This window comes from Balaenoptera acutorostrata, chromosome 11 (genome assembly GCF_949987535.1).
Source record: "Balaenoptera acutorostrata chromosome 11, mBalAcu1.1, whole genome shotgun sequence".
NCBI lineage: Eukaryota > Metazoa > Chordata > Mammalia > Artiodactyla > Balaenopteridae > Balaenoptera > Balaenoptera acutorostrata.
This window is the reverse complement of record NC_080074.1, coordinates 22,630,907-22,653,040: the sequence shown is the minus strand read 5'-3', so window position 1 is coordinate 22,653,040 and position 22,134 is coordinate 22,630,907. Positions and strand designations below refer to the sequence as shown.

Genomic DNA, 22,134 nt, shown 5'->3' with positions numbered 1-22,134 from the left:
TGGAGTCTGTCTCTATTTTTATTTCTTAACTCATTGAAAATTTCCCATCCTTGACACAGTTTCCATCCAAAGATCCCTGAAGAAGGAAAGGGATTTAGAGAGTATCTATCACCAGTAGCATGCCCTATAGACTGTACTTTATCTAGCAAGGAAACAAATGAAAGAATATGTTTTTCCTGATATAAGATTAGAACATTTTGGTGAATTAACCAATCATGGACACATAAGCAAGCATTAAAAATGATATTTCATGTCATGAAAGAATCTGAGGATATATCCTTTAGGTTGAAAAATAAATTACAAAGCAATATACACACTATGACATAAATTTTTTAAATTAATATATGTGTGTAGAAAAAGTCTAATTATTACTGGTAATTAAAACTGAGGGATGACTTTTTCTTTATGCATTTCTTAGTGTAAGTATTCTTTCCATCACATCACACTGCATATTTTTAGTTACAAGCTCTTCATCAGACAACACTAATTTTCATGTACTATTTCTCTAGGTAAGATTAGATTTCCACAAAATTTTGCTTCTGTAACTTAATGACTATTGCTTGATTTTGGTGAAGCTCGCTTGTTAAAAGAGTTTTAAAATGTGGACAGCAGAGTGAGTAAGGAAATTAGTCACTAGATGACCTGGCACTCAATACATATATATTCCCAAATAACTCAAAGCTGAAGACGAGCAAAATAGATTAAATGGATTAAAAACAATACAATTTTTGAAAAAACCAAACCCTCAAATTCAGTGTCAGGTAAAAAGATGGACAACAATAAACTGCTTATAGTTTTTAGGGTGGGAGTGGGAGAAGTCGCTTATTCTTAAAAATTCATAAAGTATCATGATAAACATTCCAGTACACAGGAGCGGTTAATTCAGAAAAAAAAATTATAGTGACAGGAGAGAGTACAGGCACATGAGTTAAATCAAATTTTGAACCGTTTAAAGACAACTTTGAGTTATTGTTACATTTAGAGTTTTTTCAATTATCCACTTCTTTAAACTTTTTCTTGAAGACTAAATATTCTTAGGCTCACAAAGCTTATTTCTGACAACTTCTTTAGCCATTCTTTCAACAAAAAATTGTAGAGTACCTTTCACGTATAGGAATGAGGAGATGACAGTGGGCATTTATTCATTGCGGGATGTCAGAGAGGGCATCCTTGAGCAAGGGATGTCTAAGTGGAGTCCTAAAGAATGAGTAAAAGGTAAAAAGCCAGACCAAGGAGTAAAAAATAGAGAATGGAAGAGTTTGGAGGAGAAACATGACATATGTTTGGAAAGAGCATGGTGCTTTGGAGGAAATAAAATGACCCTAGAGCTGGGATGGGGGTGTGGGTGTAGAGAGAAGAGAAGAGGAGAGAGGCTCAAGGTGTCACGCTAGAAACAGACAGGGGCCTGGTCATAAACGCCTAGTGAGTTTTGTGGCTTTACATTTGATCAAGCAATAGCGATCAAACCTACTTTAAGGGTTTTTTGGCTAGGGAGTGAATGAACAGGCTTAGGAAAAATGGTGTAGCACTAGAAGAAGCAATCTGAGTTTTACACTTCCTGTTTGATTTGGATAATTTTTTTCTCCTGTACAGATTGCAGAAGCAGATGTGAACAATGTGTGCACACATGCATGCATGCACACATACACACACAGAATAAAGAAAAAATTAAACCACTCATTTTATATACATACTTATACACACATATATGAACACACATTTATTACAAATTTGCAAGTAATCAATAGAAGCAGACTCTAGTTTATTTTACAGTTAACAAATTTATATTTTTAGAGTTACCATGTTAGTTCCTGATGTGATTAAATTAGTTTTCAAAAATAATTTAATCTTTTAATATTCTATCTTACATTCAAACAGAAAAATTTTCATTCCAATTTCTGCTATTAAAATAGTGCTGCAATGAATATGTTTTACAGATTTCTCTCTCATTCTGAGCATTTCATTGGTATGGATGAGAAATTACTAGATTAAAAATAGAATAACTTTTTTTATGGCTCTTGATTCACATTACCAAGAAGATTTATAGAAACATTTCCACCATTAGTTTATGAGAATGCCTATACCACATGCCTTTACCTTACACTCACCATAGGATTTTCTTTTTTTTTTAAACAACAAACTTTTTTGAAAAAATTAATTAATTAATTAATTTATTTATGGCTGCGTTGGGTCTTCATTGCTGCATGCAGGCTTTCTCTAGTTGCTGCGAGCAGGGGCTACTCTTCGTTGCAGTGCACGGGCTTCTCATTGTGGTGGCTTCTCTTGTTGTGGAGCACAGGCTCTAGGTGTGTGGGCTTCAGTAGTTGCAGCACACGGGCTCAGTAGTTGTGGCTTGCGGGCTCTAGAGCACAGGCTCAGTAGTTGTGGCACACGAGCTTAGCTGCTCCGCGGCATGTGGGATCCTCCCTGACCAGGGATCGAACCCGTGTCCCCTGCATTGGCAGGAGGGTTCTTAACCACTGCACCACCAGGAAAGTCCCATAGGATTTTCATTTTTTAAAAAGTTTTAACCATTTTTTAATCTAAAATGCTATAATTTAATTTTGAAATTCTTTGATATGTAGGGCTGTTAAACATTTCTCCTTGTGTTTATTAGATATTCATCTTTTTCTTTCTTGAATCATCTATTCATATTCTTTGTTTTTTCCCATAGACGTATTAGTCTTCTTTATGGTCTTGTAAGAGTGCTTCGCCTATTAGAGTATTAACAGTTTGTTTATATTTATTATAAATATCTCTAGCTCATTTGCTACTTGCTTCCTATTTTAATTGGGATATTTGATGCAGTGTAGCTTTTAATTTTTATGTAGTCAAGACTATTTACCTTTTCCTTCAGGATTACTTTTGAGGCTTTTATGTTAAGTAAATGCTAGTGTCTCTAAGATTAAGTTTGAAATATTGACAGCCAGTGTCTCTATCATTTCAAACATTTTGTTAGTTAATAGAGAAATGACTGCTGAGCCAATCATTTGTAACTGTTCTGACAGAAAGAGAAAGAGGATGTGTAAGGATGAGAAGATAAGAAACATCTCTTCTAAAGTTGCTATTAATCACTGTCACTATTTTGTTAGAGTGTATTGCCTAGTGTTTATGTAATTAAACTTATCTAAAATAGTCTTTTCTCATGTTTTCACTAACCTAATGATCCTCTTAATTTATTATTTCATGTATAACTGCAATTATTATGTAGATATCTGTTTGTGTTGATATCTTTGTTGTATTTTTTATGGAATCCAACGGAAGATGTAAGACAGTTTTAAAGTGTCTTTCTGATATTCAAGAAATATTTGAGGGAAAAATAATCTTAAGTAAAATAGCAATATGGTTTGGCACCTGTCTCATACAACTTTCCTAAGAAGTCATGTTAAATTACATCGTTATCCCTGAGTCCACTCAGCAAATATTTATTGTCAAGTTCTCTGCTAAACACCAAAAATCAAAGAAGAAAAAATTCACAGACTAGCGGGGGATCATTTGCAATTTTTGCTTTTATAAATAGTAAGGTAATTAATATGGTTTCATAAAATTTTCTCATCTTTTTTGCTGCATAAATAGACTCTTATAATACCCATATAAAAATAATATGGAAGTAAACACATAATGCTTAAGGAACATAGTGGAAGGACTAGAAAACCTTACATTTATCTACTTGACATCTAGAAGGTATCTCAAACTTTATTCAGCCAAAATCAGTCTTGGACTCTTGCTCCCCACCCCCAGCAACACCAAAACAAAACAAATTGTACAAAAATCCCTTGATTTCACCTAGACCTCACCATTTCAGTAAATAGCACCATGATTTTCACAGTGGCTCAAGCCATAAACCGAGAAATGCTTGATTCACATCTATATCCCCTGAATTCAACAGAACAGCAAATATTTGGGTTCTACTTTGAAAATGTGTCTCAAAACCATTCACTATTCTATACCTCCACTGGACCACCCTGATCCAAGAACTGCACTTTCTCTATTGGATGACTACAAAACCTCTGAATTATTTCCCCTACTTCTGCTTGCTCTCTATTTCATTTAAAAATGTAAACGAAATCATGTCACATCCTTGCTTAAGCCCTTCAATGGCCTCTAATTGCACTTGGAGTAAAATCTACAATTTTTACAAAGACCTACTTGGTTCCCCATTTTCTGCAGCCTCATCTCAAAGCACTTTCCCCTAATACACGTGCCTTTTGTCTGTTCCTCTATCACAAGTTCATCTCATCATTAGGGCCTTTGTATCAATATCTCCTTTCCCTGGAACATTCTCTTTCTGACTCTTTGCATGGCTGGCTGTTTCTCTTCATTCATGTTCCAACTCAAATATCACCTTCAGAGAGGCCTTCTCTGTTCTAAAGTACTGGTTACTCCTCCAACTTCTGTTTTACTCTGTTTAGTTAGTTCATAGCATTTATCACGATCTGAAATTACATTCTTTATTTATTGTTTACTTGATCATTGTGTACCGACCTTCTCTGGAATATAAGCTCCTTGAGGGCAGGGAACTCTTTCTGTCTTACTCACTGTTATATTTCCTGTACCTAGCATGAAGTCTGGTATATAGCACTCACTCAGCAAATATGAGTGAGATGGATGAATGGATAAGCGCATCTCACTGGAGATGGAGTAAGGAAGGATTAATTCGGTGATCTTATCCTGAAGGAAGAGTAGATGTTAACTAGGAATAGAAAGAAGGAAACACATTCCAGACTGTATCAGAAAGTGTGAGAGAACAAGTTTCCTTTCAGGAGTTGCAAGAGTTTAGTGTGATTGCATGCAGGGGATGGTAGTCATAAAGAGTAGTACAGTACCAGAAGATAAATGGATTAATGCCTTACTGAGGAGTTTGGATGTTACCATGAGGTAATAAGCATCTTAGGAGTATTTTACAAAGTGAATAACATGATCAGGTTGACAGTGTAAAAAGATCATTTTCCACTCAGGGGGAGAATCTGGCATTGGGGGACCAAGCCTACACAAGGTGAGGAGGGTAGCCCCACAGAGGAGAGGGCTGGCTTGGGTGTCACACATCTCACAGTGTGTGGAGGGCAGCTGGGGTGAAGAGTCAAAGCAATGCCAGAGTGAAGAGGGGACTCACCAAGGCTCAGCCCAAAGCAGAGAGTCAGAGCACACAGAAGGTAAGGAGGAGGGTGGACTGCACGGTGTGTGACATACCCTGAGCAGAGTGAAATGGCATCTATGTGGGGGTGGGCTGGCACGGGGAGGCAGAGCCCAAATGGGGTGAGGCTGGTGTACACATATGGGGATAGCCCTCAATGGGTGTTAGGAACCAGATCAAATAACTAAATACATTAAGGATAATGGAGGTCATGTTTTGGACTATCAGAAAATAAATTACAAATATGAAAATGAATTCTGTGGTGTTCACACTGAAATCACAGTATCACTATGAACTCATGAATTTCAGTATCTATAAAGATGGGTATAGAAATATAGATGCATATACATAAATATACTTGTATATACATATCCATACCCACATATATACATATATATACATATTGTCCAAACATGTAAATATTTCCTAGCTCTGTGCACTGAGAGGGTCTTGCAGTGGTGACGTCCTAACAGTAATAAATGTATCTAGTGCCTAAATCTTGGCATCTAACGACCATTTTCCACTAAAAGGAAATAGGGTTTCTTGGCGAAATAGCTGATTCCATATCTGGGACTGGAAAACTATATATGAGATAAGTTTAGAATATCTTATTGTTCCCAAAAGTAAGAAAGTACTCCAAGAATGATGGGGATATGTGAAAAGGACACAGGAGGGCTCCCTTTGGCAAAATCAGGAATCATTTAAGTATCAAAACAAATAATGAGAGTAATGTTGTAAAACTCATTGACTAAAATAGGAAAACATGGGTCTAAACAAATACATATAAATAAATTTTAAAATTGAATGTTTTGTAGGAAATGGGATATTAATATAGTTTCAAAGTACTCTCCCACAAATGCTTGTAAGTTACAGAAAATAGAGAGTAAGTTTACAGTGAAGAAGCCTGGAAGACACAATGTTAATTAAATGATCAAGGTGAACAATATCAGAAATAAGACAAGTCAAAATCATGTACCACCTGATAGGATGCAATAAACAACAACAACAACAACAAAACAATGCAGAGTCACTTCTGGATCTTTCTAACAAAGATGAATAGCCTGAACCTAATTATGAGGAAGTATCAGATAAACCCAAATTGAAGGACATGCTATAAAATAACTGACCTGTTATCTTCAAATTTGTCATGGTTTTAAAAGTCCAGACAAGACTGAGGTATTGTTCCAGATAGAAAGAGATTAAAGAGAAAAGACAAATAGACCCAATATATGATTCTGGACTGTATATTTTACCACAAAGTTATTATTAGGACAATTGATAAAATTTGAATGGGGTTTTAGGATTAAATGGTAGTAATATATCAAGGTTAATGATCTGATCTTGATGGGTTTTTTTTCTGGTTAAGTGTCCTTTTTTTTTTTGCAAGAAATAGCACACTAAGGCATTTGGGGCTGATGGGGCATCAGGTTAACATCTTACATATAGTTCCAGGAAAAAGATCTTTATATTGTGTTTCTAACTTTGCTGTAATGTAATTCTTTGATTGTTTCAAAATATAAAATAATAATAATAATAATAACATGAAGATCACAGTGAGAAATGTAGAAGGTAAATTAGAAGCAGATGAGAATGACAACAAGGGAGACACTGTGGGAGTTATTTCAAAAATCAAGTCAAGAGAAGATGAACTGAGACAATTGCAGTGGGAGTGAAGAAAAGAGAAAAGCTTTGGGAGATATTTGGGAAACAGAGTTATCCCAGTTTGGTGGCTAATTAGACTGAGGAAGAGAAGGAAAGGGAGACATCTAGGGCAACCTAAATTTCTGGTTTGGGAAACTGAGTAGATGGTGCTGCCATTAATTGATGTAAGGAAGGAAGAGCAGATTTTTGGAGTGAGATGATGTCTGGCAAGTAAGTATAGTAAGTCTTATTATCCAAACACTCTAGGCTACTGGACCAAATGAAGTATATCTTATTTTCTTTTTATTAAGCTGAACTTGTACTCTCTGGACTCATATTTCCACAAGAAGGGGAATTCCATTAGAGGAAAATTCTTAGCCTATTCTCCTACCCTTCACTCATTTCTCCCCTAAGGAGCTAGAATTACACAGCTATAAAATGACTTTGGGGAATAAACTAAGCCTGCTCATCTCTGCCCCTTCTGGGTTTTTCCTCTTCAGAGCCAACATGTCAGCATAATGTATTCTCTGCTCTTCTGTGACAAAATCACCTTGTAGATTGTCTAGCTATGCCAGTGATAGGTTGGGAAGTGTGTCTAATTCAGGAGCAAGCACATTTGGCAACATACCTAGAATCACACTGTCCAATTAGTCTATTAGTAATTTAAAATATGATGTTTGATTTTAATTTGTTTAACTCCTGCATCCCATCTCTCAATTGGTTCTGAGTCTGGGAGAAGAAGAAAGCAATGTAGTTAATTTGTCTCCTAAGCCCAGAGAATTATGTAAATGTTTTTATTCCTCATAGAGCCTAATATAATGTTTGAAGCAAATTTATTCAGTAGAATTCAATCAGTGTAAAGTAGAATGATGCTAAAATAATACTGTATTATAGTAAAAAATATAGCTCCTTCTACTTACTGGTTTCTGGGTTTTAGGCATTTAACTTTATTGATTTAAAACTTGTTTGTCAGCATGATACAATACACACTATATTCATTTTACTTTTCCTCATATATAAAATAGGAATCATAATGGTCCTATTATCTCACATGGTTGCTTACAAGATTAAGTAGACAATGTATAGATACCACTCTATATATAACATACTAAATGAATCACACTATTTATTGCTGAGTCAGCATGCTCCCTTTCTCAACAGTGTGAATTCATAGAGAATGAGTGAAAAAATCAAACCAGAATGGAATTGCTCGGGTCAGCTACAAAGAAATATATCAAATGACCTGGATCATGCTTCCCAAATTATGTTTTGTGGATCACTAGTTGTGAAAAATATTAGTGAGTTTCCAGAGACAGTAGTGGGGGAAGGCAATGAAAAATTCTTCAGTAAAGAAAAGTGTTTAACCCTGTATTTCCCCTATATATTTTACAATGAAAACCCTTCTTTCCCCAAGAACAATACTCAGGATGAGTACTCCATAGAGATAAGGACATTCTGACTGAGGGGAAGAGGGTAGAACATCTGCTTGGGACTTCTTGACTCATTAGAATATCCTAGATGGATTTGGCAGAGCATTAAGTCAAAAAACTTTAAATGCCCTACTCATCCTATGCTGCTCCCTGGATTATGTATCTACCACTTCATCTAGCTAATTCCTATTCAAATATAAAGCTCAATTTGAGTACCCCCTTCCTAGAATAGTCTTCACTGCCCTTTACCCAACCATTCTCAGTTAATTAATTCAAATATTTATTGAGCACAAATTATGTACCAGGTGCTGTTCTAGGTGCTGTGACTGAGAATTTAATAATAATCATCATAATAATATGATACAATTCTATTTCTCATGGAATGTTCATTCAAATGAGGAAGAAAGACACAGAACAAATCAACACATAAATGCTAATTCAGGAATGAAAAAACGTTATAAAAAAAATAGCATAAAGGAGATAGAAAGTAAAATAGTGGCTACTTTATATTCAGTGGTCAGAAAAGGCTTCTTTCATGAGGTGGCATCTGAATAATGACCTGAAGGAAGAAAGATAATGAGCCATGTAGGTCTCTGAGGGAAGGCCATTTCAGGCAAGTCAAGGATGAGAACAAAAAACCTAAGGCAGGAGCTGTTTGGCTTATCTGAGGTAATGCAGGGGAGATGGCCTGGCTGGAGTAAAATGAGTTAGGCAGAGAATGATAGGAGACAGATTAAGAGGTTAAAGAAAGAATCAAATTATATAGGGTGCTGTAAACCTTAGTCTGAGTGAGATGGGAAGACATTAGAAGGTTGAACAGATGAATAACATGATCTGATTTACGTAAGTCTATCTGCTGATTTGCAAAAGGATGATAAGGGCACAACAATCAGTGCCACAAACAAAACAGGTTAAGAGGCTTTTTCTTTTTCTTTTTTAATATTGGAGTATAGTTGATTAACAATGTTGTGATAGTTTCAGGTGTAGAGCAAAATGAGTCAGCTATACATATACATGTATCTATTCTTTTTCAAATTCTTTTCCCAATTAGGTTGTTACACGCTTTTTCAAAAGTCCACTTAAGAGATGTTAATGGCTTATTCAAAAGTGACAGAGGAGACATGATAAGAGGGTCCTGAGTCAAGACATATTTTGAAAGGAAAGATAGAGGAACAATTTTTAAGCTTTTTAATCTCAGGACTCTTCTACACCCTTAAAAATTGAGAACACTAAAGAGTGCTTGTTCATAAGGGTAATATCTGTAAATATTTAATATATAAAAAATTAAAACTGAGATACTTTTAAGACATAAGAATATACAAGTGTACATTTCATAAGCCATCAGAGCTATGATGTCACTGAACATCACAGTGCAATGACGGAAAACTCCACTAAGTACTGGTGTAAAAATAAGAGTGTAAAAGGCAAAATCTCTTTGTACTATTATGAAAATATCTTTGACCTCACAGATCTTCTGAAAGGGTCTTGGAGACTGCCAAGGGGTCCCAAACCACACTTTGAGGATTGCTGGGCTCTTGGGTTTTCTGTTGGATTGGATGTGAGGGCGGAAGAGAAAGAAAAGACTCAAGGATGGGGTCAAGTCTCTTAGCCTGAGCTGCTATTAACTGAAATACAAAGTTTAGCGCTACACATGTTAAGCTTAAAATGCTTCTTAGATATTTAATTTGAGATTTAGACTAGCTGGCTGGTTATGAGCCTAGAGCTCAGGAAAGTGGTTGGGGCTGGAATATAAATTTAGGAGTAATCAGAATATAGATGGCATTTAAAGCTCTGGAACTGGACGTGAGTATATAGGAGTACGTGTAGACTGAGAAGAGAAGGGGATCTGAGGATGATCCATGGGGAATTCCAGCAATAAATTCCATCAGTGAAATTCCAAACATTATCTGTTTAAAGCAAGTCTCCCTCAATTGATTAAAGATTCTTTTAGGTCATTTTCATATTCAAATCTCCTCGTATGAGGCCCATCATATGGTAGGCACAGGTGAATTAAATGTTTATTTAATGAATGAATAAATAAAGTAACAATGGGCTCTGTGGTACTTTCAGGGCTAAATTCCACAATTTCAGAACAGCAAAGATCAGGAAATAGAAGTAATTAGCTTCAGCCTCATACATTAGGTACACTATTCATCATGTGGTCAAACAGGTTTCCATGAATTAGAGGCAGAGGTAATTGGGGGCTTTTAACTTTACCCAGTGAAGTCAATAACAAATGACCTAATAGGAGGGATGAGATTAGATTTCAAATTCTAATCTACCACTTAAGACATTTAAAGTAATAATGCCAACTCTACCTTCTGGACATATTGTTTTTTAAGGAAATTTTTCCCAGAGAATTTTTCATCTATGCATTCTTATTCAGAGTGCCTAGAGATGCTCTAGAGAAAAAGACATGACAAAGAATCTTATCCACTGAGATTTTTATGTATGTGGAAGAAGAAACCTGAATAACACAAAAGAAAAACACTTCAATAAGGTCTGCTGTTTGTCAATGGCAATGTGGGCACAAAATTCAGAGAATTATATTTCATGCTTATAAAAGGAAATGAAAATTCTTTTTACATGTTGAAAGTGTCAGTAACAAATAATTTCCCATTTTCCTGGTGGGCAAATTCAGCCAGGATTTCATCAAAAGAAGAGAAATGAGGATAACTAATATTCCTCTGACATGTGATTGACATGACCTCTATATAGAATGATGGTGATTTTAGTCATTAATGGAAGATGCAGTTCATAGTGGATGCTTTCTGGATGCTGGTTTTTCCTTCCCCTGCATTGGGTCAGCCTGACCCAACACTGAGCCATTTATCTTCATTGGCTTCTCTCACATCCCAGATTTCAGGAGTTTATACTTCCCGTGGCTATCTTATGGAGACATCTCTAAGGCATGAAATGCTGAAGGTGGGGATCATCCCATATTTAGCCAGCATCATCCTAAGTAGATTCAAATGATTTAGGAAACTTAAAAAGGCTCCCAAATACGTTACCTAAAAGCCAAAGTTGCTATCGTCAGAGCCAACTGTGGATAAGACAGTGAGAGTGAGAGGTTCATCTCTCGAAGGTTGTATTTCAAATGTGGGCAAATGTGATTTAATTGCCACTCTAATAACAAATTGGGTCACTATAGAGCTTTACAATTTACACAGTGCCATGGCACATATTATCTGATTTGAGCTTTACTATGTCCCTGAGAAGCAGGCAAGGCAAACACCATCCTCACTTTGCTGACAAACTGAGGGTTAGAAAAGTTACACAAAGGGTATGTGACAGAGCATGATTAGAATTTAATTCTTAAAAAAAAGGTACTAAAAGCAAAATGTTACATATGATTGCATAAAATACTTGTCTTTAGAGATATCAATTTAATTGGTCTGGGGGGTAGGGCCCAGGCATTTTTAAAAAAAGCTTCCCAGGATATATATCTGAAAAAAACAAAAACACTAATTCAAAAAGACACATACACCCCAATGTTCATAGCAGTATTATTTACAATAGCCAAGACACGGAAGCAACCTAAGTGTCCATCAACAGGTGAATGGATAAAGAAGATGGGTATATATATATATATAATGGAATATTACTCTGCTGTAAAAAAAAAATCTGCCATTTGCAACAACATGGATGGACCTGGAGAGTATTATACTTAGTGAAATAAGACAGAGAAAGACAAATACTCGATGTTACCATTTGTATGTGGAATCTAAAACATAAGACACATGAATGTATATAACAAAACAGAAAGAGACACACAGATATAGAGAACAAGCCCTATAATGACCCAATATATTATTATAGTGCCAATTAAATCACATTTGCCCACACTTGAAATGTGACCTTTGAGAGACGATCCTCTCACTTTCACTGTCTCATCCACAATTGGCTCTGAAGATAGCAACTTTGGCTTTTAGGTAACGTATTTGGGAGCCTTTTTAAGTTCCCTAAATCATTTGAATCTACTTAAGATGATGCTGGCTAAATATGGGGTGATTCCCACCTCCCTACCAGTGGGGAGAAGGATGGAGAGGGGCAAGATGGGGGTAGGGAATTAAGAGGTACAGACTACTATGTACAAAATAAATAAACAACAAGGATATATATTGTACAGTACAGGGAAATATAGACATTGTTTTGTAATAACTGTAAATGGAATGTAATCTATAAAAATATTGAGTCACTATGCTGTACATCTGACACTAATATAATATTGTAAGTCAACTATACTTCAATAAAAATAAAAAGCTTTCCAGGACATTCCAATTTGTTGAAGACTACTGGTTGATTGTTGGGGTCATTGACTTCTTCCTCAAATTTTTTCCTTTCCAAAATATTCTTTTTTACACATAAGATTATTTTCTATTGTTTTATTATCTTTCTGTTTTCAGCTTTCTCCTCTTACTTAGCTTTGGCTGCAAGACTCCAAATGATAGTATACAGTCTTCTTTGGTTCCCTTCCTCAGGCTACAAACTGTTGCCATCTATGTTTCCGCTCTTCTTCCTTTTTCTAATCTATTATTCTCCTCTCAAACTTCATCATCCTTTTGGAATATCAATAGGCCATCTTGATTATTTTCTCCCTAATGAGTAATTAACATTAATAGACTATTGGAGTTAGGAGACCACAGTTCTTCCAGTCAGTGGCTGTGTAACACTGAGAAAATTATTCAACCTAAGTCTCAGACCCAATCAGTAAAATAAAGAAAAAACACGTACCTTGTAGGGTTTTTATAAGAAATAAATGAAACACATGTGCAATAACAGAAATCAATGGTTCAATGCTCAATAATAAAGATATTTTTAAAAGATTACCTCTTTGAAAAACTTTTTATACCTTACCTATTTTTGCTTCAAGCTAATACAATATGCTATACTCATTCTGAGTTATATGCCTCTGTTTTTTACATACCCACTCTCATTTCTAATTTTAAATTTTAGCATATGTATTCTACAACCCTACAGCGCCCAGTAAAATGTTATTCTAGATTTGGCAAGAATTTTATACAACCCCGGTTCTAAACCATTAATAATGGGAGAGATAGTGTGGTTTATTATTAAATTACTTTATTATTAGTTCATTAAGCACACAGAAAGTCCAGGAGAATGGCCAAACGATTTAATTCCTTCAAGTTGTCACCTGATGGAAACAGAGTCCATCACGGGTAGGAGTTCAGGAGCAGCTCATCTTCCTGCAAATCATCTCCCTTAGCCTCTTGAGAAAACTGGGCCCTTGACTTTTTCTTTTCTTTGCCCCTCTGGCCTCTTTGTTTCTACTTGATAGGGTCCCTCCTTAGCTGCAAAAGAGTGCAGCCTGGAACCATTTCATTCTGCTGAATTCTACTTAGGATGGGATTTAAAATATGTGGTAGGATCTGGACAGTACCAGGAGTACCTCAAAATAATCAGAACTTTCAAATTTTCCAAGGTTGGCTTCCTGTTAGTATCCATCTATGTTCATTAAAATATGTTGTTATCATGTTCAACATTAAGCATCTGTTTGAATGATTTATCTGTGATAATGTACTAAAATAGTCTCTTTTTCTGCCTCCACCTTGGGTCACTTCTCAAACATCCTCTTTCTTACTTTAGATTTGATTTGTGTCATGAAACAGAAGAAAGAAGTGGAAAAACACACCCAGCTAAAACTACCACCGAGGGTGTAGCCCAAGAAAGCAGTACTTTAACAACCAATGCTTTATCCAAAGTGTCTCTTGCATCCAGTAATGCCAGAATGTTTGAACTTTGGAGCTAATTAGATTTAGTCACTCCTTCTATTATAAAATTTAACATTTCAGTCTCCATCATTCATGTCTCTCTAATCAACTTTTAGTCTCCTCTTTCCTATTCTCTACAATGAGGTTTAATTTCCTTCATCCTGAAATGAAAGCAAAACTGTTTTCTTAACCATGCCCATCTTTCAACACAATGCCATAGTATTTTCTTTCCTTTTACCACCAACCTATTCAAAAGATTAATCTACAGTCAGCGCATTGCTTTTCTCCAACTCTTCAACCCTTTGCATCTTAAGCTTCTACCTTCTCCACTTGAGGGAATTTGTATTCTTGAAGGTCTTTGCCCTCATAATCAGCAAATAAAGTGACATTTTGATCTCCCTTTTCCTCCATCTCCCAGCAAGTTTTGACAGTATTGACTAGTCTCTTCTTCAGTTTTCTTTTCTCCCTTTATATTCATGAAAATGTTTTGTCTTCCTTCTTTATACTCTGTTAATGCTCCTTCTCTCTCTCTTTTGCTAAGGCCCTCTTTCTCAAGTATATGTGAAGAAATTACTTAAACTTCCTTGTTCTCAATTTCCTCACCTATAAAATGGCAATAGTAATATCCATTCCCCCCAAAATCATGAAAATTAAATTATATTAGGTGCCCAACAAATATTAACTTTTTTCCTTAAGTGTAAACATTTCCCAGCATACTACCTTTGGTACTATCTCCCTTCACCATCAAATTCTATAAATGACTATAAAACCTTTAACCTTAAGCTCCTACCTCTCTCACCATAATTCCCCACCAATATTCCAATTTGTATATCATGCCTCACACTCAGTAAGTTTACAAAACCAAATTTATCATGCCACCCTCTCCCTCATCAAAATAAACTTCTGCTCAAATTTTTTCTATATCTATTAGTATCATTCCAAAATCCCAGCCAACCAGGAATCTTTGACCCCCTTAGGTCTAACCCATCTCTCCACACAGTAATGTTTTATCTAAAATGCCTCTTGCATCAGGTACTATATAAAAAGGATAAAACATCATAATCAAGAGGTACCTAACCAAAAAAATGCAAAGTTGGATTAATATTCAAAAGTAAAAGAATGTATTTATCACTTCAACAGAACGAAAGGAGAAAAAAAGTCATATGATCATCTAAATATACGCAGAAAAAAATGAAAAAATGGGAAAAAACACTCTTTTATGCTAAAAACTCTCAGCAAACTAGAAGTAGAAGGGTACATACAAGAAACTTATAGCTTATACTTAATGTTGAAATACTGAATGCTTTACCTCAAAGATAGCAAATAAGGCAAGGATTTCTGGCTTTACCCCTTCCATGCACCACTGCAATGCAGTCATAGCAGTAAGAAAAAGAAAAGTCATAAAGATCAGAAAGGAAAAAGTAAGACCATCATTATTTTCAGATGACAGGAGAGGAGAAAACCCTAAGGAAATTATTTTTAAAGGAGCTACTGTAATTTTTAAAAGAAATTATCCAGGTGGCAGGATACAAGGATGATATAAAACTCATTTGCATTTCTATATACCAACAATGAAGAACTGGAAAGTTAAAGTAGTAAACAGTACTAAAGCATTAAGTCAACTCAATGAGGAGAGGAAGGTCTTTTTCCACATAGGAAAAAATGAACCTCGACTCCCACCTCACACCACACAAAAATGATTTGAGATGGATCATAGAACTAAATGCAAAAGCCAGAACCAGAAAGCTTCTAGAAAAAAAATATGGGTACATATATTTATAACCTGGACAAGACACAAAAAGCACTAACCATGAAAAAAAATTGATAAATTGGATGTCACCAAAATTAAAATATTCTGTTCATCAAAAGGTGCCACTAAAAAATATTAAGGCAAAACACAGACTGGGAAAAATATTTTCAGTGCATAAACCTGACAAATGGCTCATATCTTTTGGAATTACATGAGAATTTATAAAGAATTACTACAAATCAACAATTAGAAAATTGAACAACCCCATAAAAAGGATTTGAACAGGCACTTCTCAAAAAGATATAAAATGAGCAATAGCCAAAGGAAAAGGTGCTCAACATCACTAGTCACCAGGAAAATGCAAATTAAAGCCATAATGAGAAATCCTTTCATACCCATAAGAATGGTTAAAATGAAAAAACTGTAAGTGTAAATGTTGGAGAGACTGTGGAGAAACTGAAAATCTCAGATATTTCTGTTGGGGATTATAAAATGGAACTACTACTTTGGAAAACTCTTGGCAAGTTTCTTATAAAGTTAGCTACTCATTTGCCCTACTACCCAACAATTCCACTCTTTGGTATCTATAAGAAAATATATGTATTTACAAATACTTGAACATGACTTCAGAGCATATTCATTCATAATAGCAAATAACAGGAAACAACACAAGTATCAATCAAAGGAGACTGAATAAACAAGCTGTACTATATTAATCCAATGGAATACTACTCAGTAAAAAAAGGAATAACATGAGTGAATCCCCAAAACATTACACTGAGTGAAAGAAGCCAGACCTGGACATACACAAAACACACACACACACTCTAGGATTCCATTTATATAAAGTCCAAGAATAAGCAATTCTAAACTATAGTGATAAAAATCAGAAAGAAGTTGTCTCTGAGGCAGGAATAGGGGCCATTGATTGGAAAGAGGTATGAGGTATACCTCTTTTTTCTGGGGGTAACACCAATGTTCTATATATATCCTTCTTTGAGTGGTGGTTACATCTACAAACACAGTTGTCAAAATCCATCAAACTGTATTGTATTCTTCAATTAGGGGAAAAAGATACTTTCACCAGGAGAACTTTAAAAAAACAAAGCCATTACAAGGAACTATAATTATTTAGTAGCAAAAAAAAAACCAAACTTGTATGTCAATAGACCTACCTAAATTTTTTTAATGTAATATTTTTTCAAGTATTTCAAGTATTTTTTCAAATTTAAAAATAATTTTATTTTCAAGTATAAGTAAGTGAACCCAGCCTTGTGAATTCATCTAAATAGAGAAACTCAGGCTTGTGGGTTAATATACTGTAGAAAAACAAAGAGAAGCCAGTAGCACATAAATCTTTCAGGCTCTATGAATTGAAAATAGAATGTTTCACAATCTGGAGAATTTTAAGACATGAAAGAGCCCAAAGAAGCAAAGGTAAAAAGATCAAATACAGGATGCAGAACTAACAGCTATGACTTAATGAGTTAATAAATATGCCAAATAGAATCAAACTCAACAAAGCACCGCAAAGTCTATAGCTTCCAAGTAATTAATACACCAATCAGAAATACATGAAATGTATAATCAGCTCTACCTCATACTGAAAGCAAGAACTTGGTTACAATGGATATTCTTCATTTATAGTTATGGAAAGTAGACTAGATAAAGGTATGCATCAGGCAAAGGAGACGTAACCTAAATTGCTCTATCTAATCAGTATCTATTTGAAGTGAATAAGATGAAAAGTCCTGTTTTTATCTCTCATCTATTCTATATCATTCTTCTCACAATAAGACTAAAACACATCTGCTAATGCTCAGGCAAATAAATGTAAATTCATGAATAAGAGTTGCATTTATACTTTTATTTTCAAGGCCCATCACCAGTTTTAAGAGTGAAATGATCATTTCAACCGTGTTATTAATTTCTAATTAGTAAATGGAAAAAAAAAGTATTTGAATACCCACAAGTCAATCAAACCACATTCTTGCATTTCCAGACAGAAAAGCCAGGAGAATTAGTAAACACTTCAGAGGGTTAAACCTATGATCAAAGTATAGGCTCTTACATAAGCTAACTAATAATTATCTTTTCTTTGGAACAGTAGCTCTTGACAATGTTCAATCCCTGACACACCTGTGACTTGTCAAAACATACCAGGGAGTCCTCTATTCTATCCATCTAGCTGTCCCCCATCCACACCCTCTAGTCTCTAAACCCTTTCCTGAAATCACATGTCCTACCCCAATACTCTTTCATAATTACTTTCGCTTGAATTTTCTATTCCCTGCTCTCTACAGTGAATGAGGAACCCCAGGAGATCAGGACTCATGAGGAGAAATAAGTAATGCACCAATGTCTCTGAGGTGAAAGAAAGGGTAGCCCAATTGAGGTTATACTCTTTCCCAATTATATACCTTAGCTGTTATTGTTCTATAACATACACACGTACAGGCTGCATTGGTTCTAATTTAAATACTATCAGACTTAGTTTCCTGACTTTCTCCCTTCATTTTTCCCTCCCTAAATCATCATTATAACATCTAAGAAAGGAAAGCGGAGTCAGTTACCTTCATACACTTTTTAAAATGGACAGAACCAAGGAATGGAGTCAAATAGAATTTCTGGCTTTAAAACTACCTCTAGTTTTCTTCAAAGTTTACTAAAATAAGTTAAAATACAACAAAATAGAATATGCAAAGGAGGATTCATGGAATAAGGTCCTGTAGAGTTGATTAGATTATGTAGAAAAGAATCTGTTTTTCATTCACTGAATGACCAACTGCATTTACATTAGAGAATTTATATTGGTATAAAGATAAATATGTTTAGTAATATATTTTATTAACATATATAGGGCAATCTCCTGCATAAATAGTTTAAAATGCTGAAAATGTAATAGCTGCACAATAACATCAGAAACACCCTCATCTAATGAGAAAGCCAATGATAATAAATGTGTTATTTAGCATCTAAATCTAAGTTTAGTGAGGTTTATTTCTTGAATTAATGAACTAGGTCAAAAAAAAAAATGAACTAGGTCAAATTCCCCTGAAAAGGAAGAGGAATTATTGAAGACATTTTTCTCCTGCACATATTGGGACATTGTGTGAAATGTTACCTATGCCTATGAACCTGTAAGTTTTAGCCTCATAAAGATGTAACAAGTTATACAACCTAATGAGGATTTTTCTACCCTCTGAACAGGATTGCAGGAGACAATTATTATACCAAAGAAAGGAAAGAAACTTCCAATCAGTTGCACAACTTAGCCCCTTTGGAGTGCCAATATCCTTATCCATAACACTAAAATATACATTCCCTTGGAACTGATAAAGGTTAAACAAAACAATTTGTATGAAAGTGTTCTATAAGCTGTAGTGGATATGTAAAGCTTAAATGCCATTTTACTGATGAGGATGATGATTATAATAAAATAATCCAAAGTAAGTTATGGTAAAGAAGGTAAGATATTAAACAAATCACTGCTCATTTAGACCAAAACAACCTTAAAAGACATATTTGTTCTGCAGATTGGCTCAAAGTATTCGTTCATACTATATATCTAAGTAGATAGTGAATGGCATTGATCTGATCCAAAGTTCCCCTCTCTTGGATTTTATGAGGCCCATTCAGAATGAGCCAGGTTGAGAACATCACCAATTTCATGTTCTGAGTCCATCTGTTGGCAAAAATATAATGCAAACAGCTTTATAAGTGCTATTTTCAATGAAATATCACAGAACAGCTTGTCCCAATGATATTTCTAAAGCTTGCCTGCAAACCGCCTACTGGGAAATCCAACTGAAAGAGAAGGGGGAAGAGAAAGAAACCCATACAGAAAAGTAACAGGAATGGAAAAAAAGAACAAAGGGTAAAGAGACCAGCCAGAGGAAAGTGAGCACTGGAGGAAAATAAGGAGCAATGAGAGGTGCAACATTAAACACAGACAAAATTAGTTTGAAGCCATAAAGAACTGGAAAAAATATGTATATATAAACAACCGGGGTCGAAGGATAAAGAAGTGATCACAAACAATGCAGCATATCCAGAGAAATGAAGACAAAAGGAGAAGGAAACACCAGAAAACATGTAGCAGCTCAATAATTGGAGCAAAATTATTAAAATGTTGTAAGAGAAAAATGACATGAAATAGCCATTTTTTTGTAAGCATAATTTGTTTTTTCATGTAATATACAAATTCGTTTTTCCTAAAGCTAATACAGATTTCAACGTCTATCATCAGCTCCAAGGGAAGGAAACATTCTCTTCCAAGTCCATTCTTTTAACCTGAAAATCCATTTACTTATTATAAGATAGTCCAGGCATTGCAATATAAATGGTGCACATGCACTGATTCAAAAATGAAATATATTATAGTGCAGATGATGTCATGCTGGGCACTTACCTGGGGTCGAATGACTTTTACAATATTTTTGAGGGCAGTGTCAGGGGATGGAGGTGAGCAGTCAGGTGTTGGGCCTGTGGAGCTGTTTCTATGGTTACTAGTTCCTGGAGCAGTAATTGCTACCTCAGAGGCATTCTCTGTGAATAAAAATAGAACTGCCATGAACCTAATCACTCAGTTTACCTTTTAAGACTTGAAATTACTTTAGTAAACATGAATTGAGATTTCAACTTAAAACTGGTATTAATTACAAGATCATAATGAGGAATACATTCAGCAGTATATTTTAAAAATAATGTTTATTGAATGCTTTGTTTCTTTTAAAATGGTAAATACCTTCCCCTGTAGAAATGTTCCAAGAAGGAAGAATATTATTATTTAATTCATAATGATAGATCATCCAGCATAATTGTTAAGACTGCCATTATACGAATGATTAAAACCTTAACTAAAAAAATATGTCTTTTATATGATTGGACGAAGTTTTCTCCATAATATTTCAAGTGAGTATTGATCTTTATTAAAAGGATAAGTTTCATACCTCCCTGATTCATAAAACCCCAATTCAAGGCTTCTCAAAACATTTTTCCCAGAAATCCCTCAAACTGTAAAAAAGCATCCCAGTGAATTAAACTTGATGAAAAAATATTGGTGCAAAATAGTTTTATAATGTAGACAAAAACAAAACTATCATTCACAGATAAATATATCTCCCTATATGGTCAAAACTAAGTGAATGAAATTTCAAAAATCCAAAGTAATCTTCCCTTATGTTCAGTATTGGGGGAGCAGAAATAAAGAAAATAATGACTTAAAAATCAGCAACATGTATAACATTTTCTTCTTGAATTTATATCAAAACAAAATAAGATCAAAGATGTAGTTTTAGAATGTTTAAAATACTGGGGAAAGGATGGAAAAGGTTCTGTAAATAACTACTGCTAGCACATAGAAGTTATATTATTTTAACGACAATTTGGCAATCCTCTATGACTTTTTATGGAAACTGTTGTAAGCTCAAATCTTCAAAACATTTACTTCCTTGTTCTGTTTTTAATTAGTCCCCAATAATTTTCTGTCCTAGACAGTTAGCTGAATTGACGTAAAAGTGACTAAGACTGTGAATTCATTAGAGACCAGCAAGTTTCTCTGTTCCATGGCCATTGTCTACAATCCCAAGTGAAAAGCAATAATTTATTAAGGTACCTCTTGCTCATAAAAAGTGAGGGGATGAAACTTTACCCACCACATAAAAATATAATTTAGTCTCACTGAGGAATACAGACATAGGCTCATGAAACAAAAAATCCAAGTGTGACACATTGAATTAAATAGATAATTCATAAAATAAGTCTTAAAAGCTTCCAGAGCTCACTCTTGATTCGGGTTTAATATATATATAGTGGGGTCTGAATAAGCATCTCAAAAATAAGCCAGGTTCTGAAAGACGGTAGTTTGTGGGGGTGGTCTTCTGAGTAGGCTAAGGTAGTATGAGTAACCACTGAAACAGAGACAAAACATCAGCCAGCAAGAATGACAAGATGCATTCATTCTCTCTAATTTGTCCCTTCCTCCTTTCATTCATTCAGTCATACATGTAAAAACATTTATTTGGGGTCAATTATGTATTAGGTATTATGTTATGTTCAAAGGATAAATTGGAAAAGAATTTCTAGCCAGGGGTTAGGAGGTATGGAGGGATGAATAGGTGGAACACAATGGATTTTTAGGGCAGTGAAACTATTCTCTCTGATACTATAACTATGGATATATGTCACTATACATTTGTCCCAACCCACAGAATGTACAGCACCAAGAGTGAACCTTAGTGTAAACTATGGACTTTGTATGATAATGATGTGTCAATGTAGGTTCACTGGTTGCAACAAATGTACCACTCTGGAGGGGGATGTTGATAGTGGGGGAGGCCATGCCTGTGTGGCAGCAGGGAGTATATGAGGAATCTCTATACCTTCTGCTTGATTTTTCTGTAAACCTAAAACTGCTCTAAAAAATAAAGTCTAGTAAAATTTTTT

General features: G+C 34.9%; 1 protein-coding gene across 10 annotated transcripts in view; it reads right to left on the bottom strand.

The window, feature by feature from the left end:
• Window positions 1-22,134, bottom strand: part of ANKS1B (ankyrin repeat and sterile alpha motif domain containing 1B) — a 1,183,808-nt gene that overhangs the window by 653,404 nt on the left and 508,270 nt on the right. For all 10 annotated transcript variants that reach the window (XM_007165834.3, XM_028166489.2, XM_057556581.1 and 7 more), the window contains one exon: window positions 20,099-20,235. In XM_007165834.3, the coding sequence (XP_007165896.2) occupies window positions 20,099-20,235 (137 nt within the window). The remainder of the gene's footprint in view (window positions 1-20,098; window positions 20,236-22,134) is intronic.